We start from the raw sequence: 18,719 nt of genomic DNA on the forward strand, positions 1-18,719 counted from the left end.
GCAAAAATTTTAACCCCGCAGGTTACAATTCACCAAACAATTTTGCCCTCATCTACATAACGGGGAAAAAGTGAAAGGAAAAGTGTTGAAGTCAAACTGACAGCTGCCAGATGTGAACAAGGGGGACTTAAAGAATGAGAGCAATGGCACCAAAGAGTATATACCGTACAGTTGCTAAGGTGGGGCCCTGATATGGGATACTCACCACACACTCACACAAAATGCGCCACACGCTACCACGTGCTTCAACACATATACCACACTCAACACACATTTCACCACACATACACCAACCTCGCCACATAAAAGTCGAAACACAGAAGTCGCCACTCAAAACTCGCCACGCTGTCCCAGAGCTGTTTAAAAGATGAAAAATGAGCTGTGATTGGATGCTAATCAGCAACAGTTTTCTTTCTAGACAGTTGTGGTAACTGAGGCCTATTATTCTTATCATTTCTTTGGTGTTATCGTCTTTCTGCAAAGCTGGAAATAACACAATTTATTACCGTGCCAACCCAGACCACCCTCTGACACAGACTGCAGGGGGAGCCCAGTATCACACAGGATAAGATTAGATGCACGGATCAGCAGTCAGTATCACACAGGATAGGATTAGACACATGGCTGAGTGGTCAGTATCACACAGGATAGGATTAAGGTACTGTCACACTTAGCGATGCACCAGCGATCCAGACAACGATATGACCTGGTCAGGATCGCTTGTGCATCGCTAAGTGGTCGCTAGTGAGCTGCCAAACAGGCAGATCTCACCAGCAACATAGCAGCGGTCGGCGGTCGCTACTTACCTGTCAGACGCGGCGATGATGACGTCCTCCTGCCCGCGTCAACGCGTCGCTCGTCGCCACAGCAGGAAGCCCAGCAGGAAGCAGCCGACGAGAAACAGCCCAGACCGTTCTCGCATGATCAGCGATAATTCCGGCTGGCTCCCCCGCTGGTTAAGTATCACACATAGCGATATCGCTAACAATATCACGGCTGCGTCACAAAACCAGTGACGTTATAGCGATATTGCTAGCGATATCGCTTAGTGTGACGGGCCCTTTAGGTACACAGCTCAGCAGTATCACACAGGATAGGATTAGATGCAAAGCTCAGCAGTCTGTATTACACAGGAGAGGATTAGACACATGGCTCAGGAGGCAGTATCACACAGAATAGGATTAGATGCACAGCTCAGCAGTCAGTATCACACAGGATAGGATTAGATACACGGCTCAGCAGTCAGTATCACACAGAATAGGATTAGATACACGGCTCAGCAGTCAGTATCACACAGGATAGGATTAGATGCACGGGTTTTATGTGCAAGATAATCATTATAATTTGTTAAAACTAACCACAGTTGGTTACTATGCCCAGGCAACACCGGGCTCTTCAGCTAGTGTCCTATAAATGGCTGTTCTATTCCTGATCCAAGGCTACATTCACACACAGCACTTGCTGCTTTTTTGAGGATAAGTTTTTCAGCTGCAAAAGCAGATCAGCTTTTTTTAAAAAAAAAAAGCATCACCTGAAAGGTTTTTGAGCTCATAGATAATGCTTTCAATAGCAAAAGCAGATTAGATAAATGCCGCACAAACTGACATGCTCATTCAGCCCAAAAACGGATCCTCAGAAAACAATGTAACATAGTAACATAGTTTTGAAGGCTGAAGGAAGACCTTATGTCCATCTAGTTCAGCCTATTTTTAGTGCAGCTGTTCTGCATTGTTGATCCTGGGGAAGGCAAAAAACCCAGAGTAGAAGCCAATTTTCTCCATAGGGAAAAAAATTCCTTCCCCTAAGCTGGGTCAACCATGTACCTATAATATTCTGTTATTCGTAACCTTCCATACTGTTACTCACAAGAAAAGCATCCATTCCTTTCATAAATTCATTCAGTGAGTTGGCCATCACCACTTCCTCAGGAAGAGAATTCCAGAGCCTCACTGCTCTTACCGTGAAGAACCCTCTTCTATGCTGGTTCACAAATTGTCTTTCCTCCAAACGAAGAGAATGCCCCCTTGTTCTTGTCACAGTCCTTGTGTCTGAATGTCATATCTTGAAACCCATTGACTTTGCTGGGATGCCCAGAGTCACTGCATTTTACTGCAAAATACGGATCTGCAAAAACGCTGTGTGTGAATCATGGCCGTAGCCAGCGAGGGGCAGGGGGGGCAGCGGCCCCCCTAGAAGCAGGGGTACGCACCTTTCAAAACTCACTTGTATGCTGCAGCGCTCCCGTCCTGCACCAGCTCCAGACTGCAGGGGGCAATCTCCCCTCCTCTGTCCTGTCTTCTGCCGTCTTCACCAGAGAGAGGAAAGGGGGCGGTGCCTGCCCTGCACAGGATCCGATTCCTGGGCTCCGAGCTGGAGAAAGTGAGAAAGTTGTGCACAAGCTGCAGCTGGCAATAAGAGATAGTCTGCAAGAGGGACATGCTGGAAATCTGATTGGAAAAGTGAGGAAATTGTTTATTGCCGCCAGAACCCCTAAAATTGATTCCATCTTGAAGAGACGTGCTGGGAAAGGGGCAAATGTCGATCAAGCCACTCGGTGGGGCAGCACTTATTTAATGATTGAGCGATTGCTTGAACTAAAACCGTTTCTTATAGATATGGAGAACCCTCAGGTAACCCTAAATGAAGGTCAATGGACACAGGTGGCTGAATTGAAGGAATTGCTTAATCACCCATTTACCGTAACTAAAAAATTACAAGCTGAGGCTTTAACTCCTGGCATTTTCATAAGGGAGTGGAAGAACTTGCTATTTTGCCTGTCCCAAAGAGGAGGTTTAAATGCAGATGGCATTTCTGCTTCAATGAAACGGAGAGACACAGCTATTGGAAAATAAAATTTTTCTGGCAGCTGTTTATGTGGACCCAAGTCATCGTATACTGCTTGATGATCAACAGTTTTCTAAAGGAAAAGAAGCTCTGACTGAGGCAGCAGTTAGGATGAGTGGCCTACAGGAGAACTGCCAGGCGCAAGAGGTCTTGGGTCCTGACAGTGCTACTGCTGCCATATCTTTTTTTTTTTTTTTTCCAATCAATTTTTATTGTAGGAAGTTACATTACAAATAGGAGAAATTCAGGTATCATTGGCAATAATACACAAAGAGAACAACGCTGTAACACGTGGTAGTAAATCCTTTGATTATGATTCACATTTCCTATCACACCACCAACAATCATGTCCGTTGCAACTTTTTTTTTGGTTAATCAACACCCAATACGTATAGAGTCAACCTACCAATTTACTCTTTAATCCTCAAAACGAGGGTTCCAAACAACTAGAACCAGAGAGTAAGAAAGGAAGATAAGAAAAGGGAGGGGAGAAAGAGGTGGGGGGGGGGGGGAGAACCATGGATGGTTGCAAAGATGCAACCAGGGAGGGGGAGGGGGAGGTAGGGAATTAGATGGCGTTCCGGGGTAGCCCGAGCAGTAACAACAACAGAGTTATAAACACCTTGAATATTGACATGTGGTACGGATGAACTCCCTGCGTAACACTCTCTTTGACCCTATTTGACCCATTTTATTAGTCTCAGACAGTTTGCCCTGGAAACAGATGCCTGACAGGGGATGCATATACAGAGTTTAGCCACGTGTCCCAAGTCTGAAGTATTTTGTTTTTGGCGCGGATGGAGTGAGCAGACAGAACTCGTATTGGCATTGGAGATTAATTCGGTTATATAGTTCAACTAATTTAGGTGTCTTTGGGGATTTCCAATAGCTACTTATGCAATATCTGGCAGCAACTAGAATGTGAACTAATAATCCCCTCGATTCCCAAGAGAACTCCTCTCTACCCACGTTTAGCACTGCCAGACCCGGATTCGGATTAATAGGATTGCCTGTCAGCTCACCCATCAGGCCAAACACCTCCAACCAGAACGAGAAAACCTTGGGACAATCCCACCAGCAGTGACCAAGAGTACCCTTTTGGAGGCAGGCCCTCCAACAATGTGGCGAATAATTTGGGAGGAACTGTGCTAAGTTGGCTGGGGACCGATACCATCGCAGGTGTACTTTTTTCAGTTGCTCCAGATGATTTATACACTTGGAATATTTTTGGATATTTGCTGAAGCCGAGTGCCAGTTTGAAGGAGAGGTAGAGACACTCAACTCCACGTCCCATTTATTCATATAAGGAGATTTTTGCTCTTCAGGGGGGTTATTGAGCCATTTGTATGTTGAGGAGATACCTTTGGATTTAATTATCTTTTTAAATACCAAGGCCTTTGTTGTAGGTAACAGAGGATTCGACTTTGGAGGAAATTTAGAGGCCAGAAAATGACTAATTTGGATGTGTTGATAGAAACAGCCCTTTAAAGAGGGGTGTTTCCGTACTATTTCATTAAAGGGGTTAACACCCAAATCAGAGTAGAGATCCGCCAGCACTGTAATGCCCGATCCCTCCCACCTGGCCAGATTCAAAAAGGGTATTTGAGATTCCAACGACTTGAGGGAAATCTCTGAAAGAGGAATCTGAATCTTATGAATCAAGTCATTTCGCCAGACCTCCAGGGAGGCTGACATGGTGGGAACACACGGGGAGAACCGTGAAAAGCCCAAATATTCTGCTTCCATCATTCTTCTGACCGAGCCCTGGCGGGACAGGAAATTTTCAATCTGAGCCCATCTATGTGAATTACCTGGACGCCACCATTCCTTTAGTGATTCAATTAGTAAGGCTTTATAATATGCCGTTATGTTTGGGGTGCCCAATCCCCCTAAGTCATATGGGGGATATAACACTTTACCTGCGACCCTAGCCCTTTTATTACCCCAGACAAATTTGTTAGTCAACGATTGAAGTTTCATCAGGGTTTTGTGAGAAATTTTAATGGGTAGGCATCTGAGCACATACAATATTTTGGGTAAGAAAACCATTTTAAAGGACTGTATCCTGGCCATCCAGGACAACGATATTTTTTCATACCTTCCCAATTCCTTTTCTAAATTTTGGATCAGAGGTTCTAAATTTTCTTTAATTAACATCTGCGATGGTGTCAGCTTAATACCCAAATAAGGTATCCCCCTGTCGCACCATTTGAATTGAAAGGCCCCCTCCAGCGCACTCCTGGCCTCCACCGGTACATTAAACGGCAATATCAAAGACTTTGCCGCATTAAGCTTATAATACGACACTTTCGAAAAGTTTGATAATGTGTTCACCACTGCTGGAATCGAAACTACAGGGTTAGAACAGGAAATTATCACATCGTCTGCGTATAGACCAAGTTTATGTTCAAATTCCCCAACTCTTATACCAGAAATGGCTATGTTTTTTCGTATAGCTTCCGCCAGAGGTTCTACCACTAAAGCAAAAATAGCGGGAGACAATGGACACCCCTGGCGAGTGCCATTACTTATTTGAAATTTAGATGACAGAAACCCCGATGCCAACACTGACACATTTGGGTAAGAGTAGAGAGCTAGAATGGATGACTTGATTTTCACCAAGAACCCGAATTTTGTTAGAACTCTCTCCAGGTACCCACAGTGCACCCTGTCAAAGGCTTTTTCAGCATCAAGAGACAGGAATGCACTGGGTCCACCCGATATCTCCACCAGTCTAATCAAGTCAAGCATCCGTCTGGTGCCATCCTTAGATTGCCTGCCTGTCACAAAACCAACTTGATCTGGAGCCACTAAGGCAGGGATCACTTTATGAAGTCTATCCGCCACTAGTTTGGCATAAATTTTTACATCACAATTTAGGAGTGAAATGGGCCTAAAATTACTCGGGGTGTCTGCAGGTTTCCCTGGCTTGGGTAGCGTGATAATAATCGCTTCTAAGTTGTCTGGGGAAATTGACCCTTTATTTTGCCAAAAATTGAAGGTTTTTAACATAAAGGGGGACAGAGTGGAGGTAAATTGTTTGTAATATTCGTATGGCAGCCCATCAGGGCCTGGGGCAGAGTTAGACTTAGTCATTTTGATGGAACCTAGGATTTCATGTGTAGTAAAGGAAAGATTAAGTTCCTCTAATTGCTCATCTGAGACCCGGGGAAGATCCAGGGTGTCTAGAAAACCCTGTATATCCACTTGAGTCGGCTGTGACGTGTTGGAATCATATTTTAGATTATACAGGGCCTCATAATATTTCGCAAATGCTTCTGCTATTTCAATGGGATGTCTAGTGATTGTTCCGTTTGGGTCCCTCAGGAATTCTATTTTAGATTGGATCTCACGTTTTTTTGTCCTTCTTGCCAATAAGGACCCCGCTCTATCCCCCATAGCATAAAATGTCGATCTATTTTTTTTAAGATTATGTTCGTATTTTTGCAGGAGTAGGGATCTTAGTTGGAATCTATGGGTTACAATTTCTTTAGTCAAGTTAAGGGTTGCTTTGGCTTTATTCAGGGATTCAAGGTGATGAATACGGGTTAATATATATTTAATATCTGCGTCTTTTTTCCGTTTTTGGATGGAGGCTAGTTTTATGAGCTGCCCTGACTACTGCTTTATGAGCAGCCCACAGGGTCTCGTCAGAAATTTCCCCATTATTATTAAGTTTGAAATATTCTGTTAACACTGACTCTACTTCATCATGTACCATCTGCCTACCAAGCAAGCTAGTATTCAGTCTCCACCTGGGGGAATTTTGAAAACTAAAGCTACCCTGAACAGACAAAGATCGGCGCATGATCTGTCCAAGTGATTAAACCAATATCAGCTGCAACACAATTACTTATAGATTTGCTGTCGACCAAAAAGAAATCAATTCTACTGTACGAGCGATGCCTGGAAGAGAAGAATGTATAGTCTCTTTCTGATGCGTGTAAATATCTCCAGCTGTAATGAAAATGGAATTCATTGATGAGATGATTAAGTTCCTTAGCATGTGAGATGTTGATGTTGGAGCAATCCATGGACCGTATAACAGGTATATTAAAGTCTCCACAGATGATTTCCGCCCCTGTGGCAGTATCTTTGAATGCTTGGAAAAATTTCCTAGCAAAGGTCAATTGTGATGAATTTGGGGAGTAGACCGATGCCAAGGTATAAGGGACGCTGTTGATATAACAAGACAAAATATTATATCTTCCATCCGCTCCATAACTGACATTTATCAATTTAAAGGCCACTGAGTTCTTTATTAAAATGGCCACTCCTCCTCTTTTTTTTGAGTCATTAGCAAAAAAGGCGTGTTGAAACCTGGGATGAAGTAGCCGTTTATTATCTGTGGAAAGAAGGTGGGTCTCCTGAATGCACGCTATATCACAGTTAGATGCCATCACCTCTCTCCACATCATTGACCTTTTTGCTGGGGAGTTGAGTCCGTTCACATTAATAGACAATATCTTAATTCTCATATTGGAGCCGCAGGGGGGTTTGAATTCCTAGGAACGCCATCAGGGATGAGAGGGGTTAGACCAACAAGGAATTGAAAGAAATTTCCGAAAAAAATTAAGGAACATTTGTGAGAAGAGGAACAAAAACAAAAAAGTTCCATCAACACCGGTTTGCCCCGAGTAGGGTGACCGGAGTATAACCGCTCGCCATAGGCGAGAACATCAGGGGGGCTACGTGACATCCCGTGTCACAGGAGCAGAGACAGCAGGTGCCATAAGCAGGAAGGAGTCCCAGCTAAGTTGCTGACCATTCAGGGTTAATCCTGTTTGGAGAGCCTCTTTGATTCTCCCGCCCACCAGGGTTTGGTGGGTGGGCTATTCCCCAGTCATCCAGCAATTTGCCCAGCTGAGAAGGAGTATGACATATGTAAGTGCCTCCGTCTTTGAAAATTATCATCCTCACCGGAAAACCCCACTTGTACTTGATGTCTTGATCTCTAAGGAGTTTAGAAAGGTGGGCAAATTCTCTTCTTTTATTAAGAGTTGTAGCAGAAAGATCTGGGAAGATTTTTAGTCCCATCAAAGTGTCTGGCAGGGCTGCACTTTCCCTCAGTGTGTACAGCACGGCTTCTTTTGTTTTATAGAAATGAAGTCTAGCCAGGACATCTTTAGGCAGAGCTGGATCTATGCCTTTGGATTTAGGGACTCTATGAATTCTGTCCACTATCAGGTCTCTGGCCATCCAGGAAGTATAAGCTGCAGAAACTTGTGGAAGTATTCATGGAGGTCTTTATCTGCTACAGATGAGGGAATCCCTCTGATTTTTAGGTTATTTCTTCGGGATCTGTCCTCTATATCACTGATTTTAAGTTTTAGTGCCTCCACCTCCTTTTCCAAAGCTGTGTTAGCGTCTATCAGATTGTTATGTGATGTTGCAAATTCAGCCATTTTAGTTTCTACATGCCCTGTGCGATCAGCCAGAGACCTGATTTCTTCCTTCAGCTCTCTGACTATTTCTTCACCCTGTAGGGAAACCCTCAGCGTTTTCAGCAGAGATTGCATTGTTTCCTGTGTCAGAGGAATGCCTGTATTGCCTCTCAAGCAGCCTGTACCTCCTTGTGAGGAGTGGGGAGTGGGAAGCCAGCGCCATCTTGCTTGGTGAGGAGACTTCCCTATCCCGGGGGTAAAAGTCTGTCAGCTTGGCTGGAGTGCCAGTTTTTTTAGGTCTCAACTTAGGCATCTCTGAGGGCTGGGGTTACTCACACCTCCTGTAGCTGGTAATCCTGTTATCTGTGAGCTGATAAGAGCTGGTTTATCCTGCTGAAGCACAGAGCTCTCCTTTCAAGCAGCAGTTGCCATCAGAGTGTAGGCCACGCCCCCTGCTGCCATATCTTCATCCTCATCAGATGAGGAGTTTGACTGACAAGTATTTGGATGACATGGAGCAGACAAAGGGCTGCCACAAGGAAAAAGATTTCACTCATTCTCCTATAGCAAGCAGATTGACCATATTTCAGCAAAATGTTTCACTTACTCTCAAAGAAAAATTCAACCGGTCATCAAAACTGACTGCATGAGGCAATTCCTTTATACCCAGAAATTGTTAGAGATGTTGCCCATATGGTTACGGCTTTGCCTCCAACCCAAGTTAGTGTAGAGAGGTTGTTCTCTAGCCTTAAAATTATTAGGTCAGATTTGAGGTCATCTATGAAGGAGGATCTGATGGAGGCAATTTTATTTCTTAGAACAAATTCATAGACTGCACAAATGTTATTTAGTATGTTTTTGTTGAAAACTGTTTTTTGTCACTTACATAGTTTATTACATAGTGTGTGTATGTATATATATATAATCTAATATATAAAGCTCAAAGTGTGTGTGTGTGTGTGTGTGTGTGTGTGTGTGTGTGTGTGTGTGTGTGTGTGTGTGTGTGTGTGTGTGTCCGGGATAGGCATCCGCACCGTCGCAGCTACAGCCACAAAATTTGGCACAGTCACACGTCTGTACCCCGAGCGCGTCCTAAGCCATGTTGTGAGGCGAAATTTTAACCCCGCGCGTTCCAATTCACCAAACAATTTTTCCCCTATCTACATACTGGGGGGGAAAAGTGTGTGTGCGTCAAGCCCCGCCCCTCATTGTGATGTCACAATGCCCCTATTTGCATACTGGGGAAGCAGTGTGTGCGTATCAAGCCCCTTCCCTCATTATGATGTCACAATGGTTGCCATGGCGACGCTGATGTCAAAGGTTGCAAGCCCTGCCGCCGCTCATTATGATGTCATAATGGTTGACTATGGAATGGAGGATGTGTGATGAGTATATGGGCACCAGACTATGGGATGGAGGATATGTAGGATGGGTATATGGGCATGGGACTATGAGATGAAGGATGTGTGATGGGTATATGGGCACTGGACTATGGGATAGAGGATATGTTTGACGGGTATATGGGCACGGGACTATGGGATGGCGGATATGTATATGGAAACGGGACTATGGGATGGAGGATGTGTGATGGGTATATGGGCATGGGACTATGAGATGAAGGATGTGTGATGGGTATATGGGCACTCGACTATGGGATGGTGAATATTTATGATGGGTATATGGGCACGGGACTATGAGATGGCGGATATGTATGATGGGTATATGGGCGCGGGACTATGGGATGGAGGATATGTATGATGGGTATATGGGCATGGGACTGAGATGAAGGATGTGTGATGGGTATATGGGCACTCAACTATGGGATGGTGAATATTTATGATGGGTATATGGGCATGGGACTATGGGATGGAGAATATGTATGATGGGTATATGGGCATGGGACTATGGGATGGAGGATGTGTGATGGGTATATGGGCACTCGACTATGGGATGGAGGATATGTATGACAGGTATATGGGCACGGGACTATGAGATGGCGGATATGTATGATGGGTATATGGGCGCGGGACTATGGGATGGAGGATATGTATGATGGGTATATGGGCATGGGACTATGAGATGAAGGATGTGTGATGGGTATATGGGCACTCGACTATGGGATGGTGAATATGTATGATGGGTATATGGGCATGGGACTATGGGATGGAGAATATTTATGATGGGTATATGGGCACGGGCCTATGGGATCTTGGATACGTATGATGGTTATATGGGCACGGGACTATGGGATGGAGGATAATTATAATGGCCGACGCCATTTTGGATCCTGACGTAGTTCTCGCCGGCGACGCCATCTTGAGTATCGCGAGATTTCGCCGATCCAAAATGGCGTCGCCGCAAGAACATGTCGCCAGCGTGGATGCCGTCGGGTTTTCGCCGACGCCATTTTGGATCCCGACATCCTCCATGCCGGCGACATGTTCTTGCGGCGACGCCATCTTTAGTATTGCGGGATTTCGCGATACTCAAGATGGCGTCGCCGCAAGAACATGTCGCCGGCGTAGAGGACGTCTGGATCCAGGATGGCGCTGGCGAAAGAAGATGTCAGGGATCGTGGATCAGTGGCGATGATGGCGTGAGTATGAGAGACGGAGAGAGAGAAGGGGTCGTATGTGGAGTGAAAGAGTGAGTGGAGATGGTGAAAGGTGAGAGGAGTGTGTGTGTTGAGGGTTAACATGGAAAGAGGTGTGCGGTGACGTCACCGGTTACAACTGGACGGAAGTTGTTACAACCGGAAGCTGCTTAGGGCATTTATTATTATAGATATGTGGGAGTCGGAGTCGTGGAGTCGGTGTAAGGGACATTGAGGAGTCGGAGTCGCAGGTTTGGCTTACCGACTCCACAGCCCTGTGCAAAACAAAAATAAACAAACCAACAATATACTCCCTGTCCGAAATAATCCCATTAATAACGATTGTCCCTCGACGATCTTCCCTATACAGCTGTCACATCAGCAGATATGACCGCTCTATAGGCCTCCGATGACACACTGACCGGAGATAACCCTCCAGCAGTGCGTCATTGGAGATAAGCCTCTCGCTTTACGACACTACAGCGTCAGAAAATTCTCACGCTGTAGTGCCGCAAAAGTGACAGGTGAACTCCGGTGACCCGTCGGCGGTGGATTGATAGAATGACGGAGATAATCCTCCGCACTGTATCACCGGAGCCCCTGGAGAGCGGTCGCATCAGCTGATGTGACAAGCTCTCCACGGGAGATTGTGATGGGACAATTGTATTAATTGGATTACGTCGGGAGTATAGTGTTTGTCTATTATTTTAATTTTTTCTCAGGTGATCGATGGCTTCGGGGATTGGCAGTATATGGCAAGTATGAACTATACGTGTGTATGTATGGTTTTTTTTTTTTCTTACATTCAACTCATTAGCCGGATGATGGGACTACTACTGTCCCATCATTGGCTAATGTGTCAATCACTGTCAGTGTAGCAGGCATAGCCGGATGGGACTTGTAGTACATACACACACATAGCCCCATAGACTCCCCTACACAGCCCCAGCAGACCCCCCCCCCGCACAGCCCCGACACTATACAGGCACAGTCACCGCCCACACTCTTCCCTCCTCCTGATCTGCAGCGTTTCATCCTCAGCAAAACCGCAGATCATTTTTAGACCTGTGGTTTTGCTGCCTAAGAGCCCGACTCAATGCAAATCAATGGGTGCAGAAATGCTGCAGATCCGCACAAAGCATTGACATAATGCGGAAAATAAAACGCTGCGAATCCGCGTGTTTTTTTCCGTAGCGTGTGCACAGCGTTTTTGGATTTCCCATTGATTTACATTGTGTGCACAACACACTACGGATTTGATGCAATTCCGCACGTTCAAAAACGCAGCGGAAACGCATCAAAAACCGCAACGTGTGCACATACCCTTAGGATGACCAGCCAACTCTCATGAAGCTGGGACAGAACTATCAGATATTCGTAGCATATTCTGCGAACATGACAATTATCCGAAATGGGAATACCTCAAAGTCATTGGCAGCATCGCTATGAGATAAAGATGTATCTTACACGCACGCCTCATGTCGCCAGGGGGTAACAAGTAAAATATAGCACTGGCAAGATGTTACAACTCACAAAAGGACATAACACAATTGTACCGCGTTAACCTGACTTAAAGGGAATCTGTCACCCCTTTTTTGAGATATCATATAATGATATCATTCAATTGTGTGTCACATAAGGATTCTCTTAGTACTTTTGCTTCCCCCTGACCCGGCACCTTTCATGCATAAATACCTTTTTTATCTATCGGTTCAGATGTATGTAAACTGCCGCTGTCCGGTCCGCTGGGCGGGGCTTATTCACCTGCTCCCCCCCCCTCCCTGTCTTGCTCTACGCATTTCTTCTTGTGTAGAACAGGACAGGGAGGGGGGGGGAGCAGTTGAATAAGCCCCGCCCATCGGACCGGACCGTGGCAGTTTACATACATCTGAACCGATATAAAAAAAAAAGGTATTTATGCATGAAAGGTGTGGGGTCAGGGGGAAGCAAAAGTACTAAGAGAATCCTTATGTGACACACAATTGAATGATATCATTATATGATATCTCAAAAAAGGGGTGACAGATTCCCTTTAAGTGCCTACAAGACTTTTAAAATTAGACAAGTGACACAAAAATAACAGTTTACCGGTATCTTTACCTGATTGGTCTCTGTAGGAGATTTTTTGGGAGGCGAGGATGGGATAGATGCCCCCATGCTGCAGAAAGAAAGACAACACGATTTAGAAACTTGACTATGACTGACAGAAGAACTATTCATAAGGTGAGCCACTAAAAGAAATAAAACCAATACAGCATTAAAGGGAGTATCAGCAGGTTTTTGCTGCTCCATATGAGAACAGCCTGATATAGTTGCAGAGACCCAGATTACATCAATGTGTCACATATTGGTCTGCTTGATGTCATATTCAGATCTAGCAGTTCTCTTAAAGGGGATCTGTCACCCTTTTTTTTTTGGACTATGAGCTGCAGGTATCGACATCAGGGGCTTATCTACAGCATTCTGTAATGCTGTAGATAAGCCTCCAAAGTAACCTGAAAGATAAGAAAAAAAGAGTTGGGTCCCGTCACAGCTAGCGAGATCACTGATTTTGTGACACGCCAGCGAGATCGCTGTGTGTGACGGGGATCAGCGACCGGCCCCCCTGCCAGTTATTGCTGATCGTGCTCAAGCGGCCTGGGTCGTTTTTCGATCGCTGGTCTCCCGCTACCCAGCACACATCGCAGCGTGCGGCAGCTAGAGACCAGCGATGCTGGACGCTGGTTTCTAATGTAAACATCGGGTATCTAGGAGTCGCGGCTCCTGGATACCCGCTGGTTTCCAAGGTAAACGTCGGGTATCCAGGAGTCGCACGGCTCCTAGATACCCGATGTTTACCTTGGAAAACAGCGTGTACGCCAGTTTCCAAGGTAAACAGCGGGTATCCAGGAGTCGCACTGCTCGAGGATACCCGACGTTTACATTAGAAACCAGCGTCTCTGGTCCTAACGATGTCCCAGCGATCCCATCATGTCGGATCGTTGGTGGGATCGCTGGGACATTGTTTAGTTTAACGGGGGCTTTAGATTATACACACCGGGGGGGCAGTCCGGTCTTGGTCCGATGGGTGTTGCGGTCCGGCGCCTCCCATCTTGCAGCGATGCCGTCCTCTTCTTCCCTTCCTGTCGTGGCTCTGGCGCAGAGCAATGCGCCTGCGCCAAAGCCACGACAGGAAGGGAAAAAAAGGACGCATCGTAAGAAGATGGGAGGCGCCGGACCGGACGGCGACACCCATTGGACTGGACGCCGGGGTGAGTATAATCTAGCTCTTTTTTCTTATCTTTCAGGTTACATCGGGGGCTTATCTACAGCATTACAGAATGCTGTAGATAAGACCCTGATGTTAGTGACGGCAGCTCATAGTCCAAAAAAAGGGTGACAGATTCCCTTTAATGGTTAGCCTTGTATAACCCCACCCACACCAATGATTGGCAGCTTTCCATGTACACAGTATATGGGCAGAAAGCTGCCAGTGGTGGGGGAGTACAGAGCTCATTAATATGCTTGACTACCTGATTAAATTGATTAATTTTATTAAAACTACAGCAAACAGTCAGTGACATGACTGCAGTGGGGTCTCCATCTCTACATCATGCAGCCCTCAGATTAGGTGTCAAAAACCTGCAGACAGATTCCCTTTAAAATGTTCCTGAATGTTAGGATACGCTTACATGAGTATATTGAATGGTGTGTACAGACAGCCATGGCCAGAATAAACATGGCTATCCTGATCCAAACAGTGTCATAGGAATAGACGGGAAGGTGTGTCTACAGTAGGTCTACTAATCTGCAGTCAGTCAATGGGATCGCAGTCTAGACCAAAGCAAATGTGAACATCATATTTTTATGTCAACAGAGCCATAAAAAAGGTTCATTTCTGCATCAGAGGCGATGATGTGACAATACCACACAGCTGAAATGTGTGTACCATCCGCAGGTACTGTACACATGTCCAGCTCATTTGACAAATGGCTATTGCGTACACATCTCAGTAGCCAGTGAGGTCAGAACACTGGCACCAGTCACCTCCAATGAGGAATAACCCCTTAAAAAGAACTGTCTACCCCAGCTCAGTACATCCTGCTCCAGTCATGACCGCTGTGGCCAGTGATTCACTGAAGCAGTCTCATCCCAGTCCCCTCCAGAAGAGGATCACGGAGAGTAGCAAAAGGAGAGTACGACAGGTAATTGGCAAGTGAGCAGACATCTTTACACCATGCTGGACATCTAAATAAAAAGCCAATATTTGGAAGGACAACAGTTATGCGGTACAACTTTTCCCATAACCTGAAGGTCAGGGCTGAGCCTGATGAAGCACAGCGGGGAGCTTAGCTTTCTAGAACAATCCGCAAAAATGGCGGAAAACGGATCCGTCTCCGTTCTCACATCAACGTGTGCCACAGGACAGTGGTTTTGACGGATCCGGCGAAGGATGAAAATTAACCCCTTAACGACCGCCAATACGCCTTTTAACGGCGCTAATTGAGTGTACTAAAACCAAAGCGCCGTTAATTCACGGCGCTGTGGAGAAAGTACATAGCGCCCCCCAGTGTCGTATTTTCTCCGGGGTCTCGGCTGCCAGGGGTAGCCGAAACCCCAGAGAACATGAATCGGTCGGTTTTTACCGACCCCGCTTTTGCAATCGCCATTATTAACCCTATAACGGCAACCGCAAAAAAAAAGCCGCGATTATGCATTAAATTTCTCTTTCCTCTGATGTGATCGCACATCAGAGGAGAGAGAAATAGGGTCCCCGATCCCCCCCCGGTACCTCTCCGTGGTCCTCCGTCCCCTCCCGGTGCTCCTGCGTCCCGCCGGCGTCCTCCGATGGGCGCCGCCATCTTGAAAATAGCGGGCGCATGCGCAGTGCGCCCGCCGGGAATCTGTCGGCTCCGGCTGGCAGATTCCATTCATTATTTTGATCACTATGATAAACGATCATAGTGATCAAAATAAAAAAAATAGTACATAACCCCCCCGATTATCACCCCCTTATATAGGCAAACATAATGAAATAAAGAAAATATTTTTTTTTTCAGTTTTCCATTAGGGTTAGGGCTAGGACTAGGGTTGGGCTAGTACTTGGGCTCGGGTTAGGGCTAGAATTAGGGTTAGGGCGAATTAGGATTAGGGTTAGGATTAGAGATTAGGGGTATGTTGGGGTTAGTGTTGGAGCAAGAATTGAGGGGTTTCCACTATTTACCAACTTTGGGGGTCTAAAAATTTGTGTCTAAAAAAATCACTTTTGTGGAAATAAAAAAGACTATTTTCACAGCTCTGCGTTTATAAACTTCTGTGAAGCGCTTAGGGGGTTCAAAGTGCTCACTACACATCTATACAAGTTCCTTAGGGGGTCTAATTTCCAAAATGGGGTCACTTGTGGGGGGTTTCCACTGTTTAGGCCCATCAGGGGCTCTGCAAACGCAACATGATGCCCACAGACCATTCCATCAAAGTCTGCATTCCAAAATGGCACTCCTTCCCTCCCATGCGCCCAAACAGTGGTTCCCCCCCCCACATATGGGGTATCAACGTACTCAGGACAAATCGCACAATAACTGTGGGGGTATGATTTCTCCTGTTACCCTTGTAAAAATAAAAATTTGGGGGCGAAAAGATCATTTTTGTGGAAAAAAAAAATGGAGTTCTTATTTTAACGCCTCTACGTTATAAACGTCTGTGAAGCACTTGAAGGTTCAAAGTGCTCACCACACATCTAGATAAGATCCTTAATGGGTCTAGTTTCCAAAATGAATACAAAAAGGGTGGGGGAACAAGAGGCGCAATAGTGCCCTATCACTAGTGACACTACAATGTGAGTGGTATAATGCAGTTCCACTCACCTATTCCAGTTGTGTGACCCACAACTGGCTTGAAGACATAACACAGTATCAGCTGCTGCAGGACTTCCACCGACCACTCCAACGTGGAAAAACTGCCAGAAAATATGGGAAGCAAGGTGTGCCACAGTCCGCGCTGCTGAGTCCACAAAATCACCTGGGATGCAAGATGTTGTAACAAAGTACTTCTTTATTCCTTCCTACGCGTTTCGGCGCCCTTCCTGGCGCCCTACCCTGAGGAAGGTGCCAGGAAGGGCGCCGAAACGCGTAGGAAGGAATAAAGAAGTACTTTGTTACAACATCTTGCATCCCAGGTGATTTTGTGGACTCAGCAGCGCGGACTGTGGCACACCTTGCTTCCCATATTTTCTGGTAGTTTCCAAAATGGGGTCACTTGTTGGAGTTTTCCACTGTTTAGGCACATTAAGGGCTCTCCAAACGCAACATGGCATGCGATCTCAATTCCAGCCAATTCTGCGTTGAAAAAGTCAAACGGCGCTCAATCCCTTGCGAGATCTGCCATGTGCTGAAAAAGTGGTTTACCCCCACATATAGGGTATAGGCGTATTCAGGAGACATTGTACAACAAATTTTGTGGTTGATTTTCTGTTTTAACACTTGTGAAAATAAAAAAAATTGGTTCTGAAGTAAATTTTTTGCAAAAAAAAAGTTACATGTTCATTTTTTCCTTCCACATTGCTTTAGTTCATGTGAAGCACTTAAAGGGTTAATAAACTTCTTGAATGTGGTTTTGAGTACCTTGAGGGGTCTAGTTTTTAGAAGGGTGCCACTTTTGGGTATTTTCTGTCATGTACACCCCTCAAAATGATTTTAAATATGATTAGGTCCCTAAAAAAAAGGTTTTGTAAATTTTGTTGTAAAAATGAGAAATCGCTGGTCAACTTTTAACCCTTATAACTTCCTAACAAAAAAATGTTGCTTCCAAAATCGTGCTGATGTAAAGTAGACATGTGGGAAATGTTATTTATTAAGAAATTTGTGTGATACATCTCTCTGAATTAAGTGCATAAAAATTTAAAGTTTTAAAATTGCAAAATTTTCAAAATTTTTGCCATATTTCCGTTTTTTTCATAAATACACACAAAACTTATCGAAGAAATTTTACCACTAACATGAAGTACAATATGTCACGAAAAAACAATCTCAGAATCAGCGGGATCCATTAAAGCGTTCCAGAGTTATAACCTCATAAAGGGATAGTGGTAAGAATTGTAAAAATTGGTCTGGTCCTTAAGCTGCAGACGGGCTCTGTCGCTAAGGGGTTAAAGGAACTGCAGCCTGGAAAAAGGAGAGACCCACACAGAGAGAGAGAGAGAGAGACCCACACAGAGAGAGAGAGAGAGAGAGAGAGACCCACACAGAGAGAGAGAGAGAGAGAGAGAGAGACCCACACAGAGAGAGAGAGAGAGAGAGAGAGACCCACACAGAGAGAGAGAGAGAGAGAGAGACCCACACAGAGAGAGAGAGACCCACACAGAGAGAGAGAGACCCACACAGAGAGACCCACACAGAGAGAGAGAGAGAGACCCACACAGAGAGAGAGAGAGAGAGAGACCCACACAGAGAGAGAGAGAGAGAGAGAGACCCACACAGAGAGAGAGAGACCCACACAGAGAGAGAGAGACCCACACAGAGAGACCCACACAGAGAGAGAGAGAGAGACCCACACAGAGAGAGAGAGAGAGAGAGACCCACACAGAGAGAGAGAGAGAGAGAGACCCACACAGAGAGAGAGAGAGAGAGAGACACCCACACAGAGAGAGAGAGAGAGAGAGACACCCACACAGAGAGAGAGAGAGAGAGAGAGACACCCACAGAGAGAGAGAGAGAGACACCCACAGAGAGAGAGAGAGAGACACCCACAGAGAGAGAGAGAGACACCCACAGAGAGAGAGAGAGAGACACCCACAGAGAGAGAGAGAGAGACACCCACAGAGAGAGAGAGAGAGACACCCACAGAGAGAGAGAGACACCCACAGAGAGACACCCACAGAGAGACACCCACAGAGAGACACCCACAGAGAGACACCCACAGAG

General features: G+C 45.6%; 1 protein-coding gene across 7 annotated transcripts in view; it reads right to left on the bottom strand.

Moving 5' to 3' along the window:
- ST13 (ST13 Hsp70 interacting protein) overlaps window positions 1-18,719 on the bottom strand; it is a 652,995-nt gene that overhangs the window by 613,456 nt on the left and 20,820 nt on the right. For all 7 annotated transcript variants that reach the window (XR_012226447.1, XR_012226446.1, XM_073558050.1 and 4 more), the window contains exon 2: window positions 12,922-12,979. Coding sequence is in view for 5 of the 7 variants with exons in the window: in XM_073558050.1 (XP_073414151.1) it covers window positions 12,922-12,979 (58 nt within the window). In the remaining 2 variants the exon portion in view is untranslated. The remainder of the gene's footprint in view (window positions 1-12,921; window positions 12,980-18,719) is intronic.

The sequence above is a fragment of the Dendrobates tinctorius genome, unplaced genomic scaffold (assembly GCF_039654945.1).
Source record: "Dendrobates tinctorius isolate UK_male_01 unplaced genomic scaffold, ASM3965494v1 ptg000012l, whole genome shotgun sequence".
In the NCBI taxonomy this organism is placed as follows: Eukaryota; Metazoa; Chordata; class Amphibia; order Anura; family Dendrobatidae; genus Dendrobates; species Dendrobates tinctorius.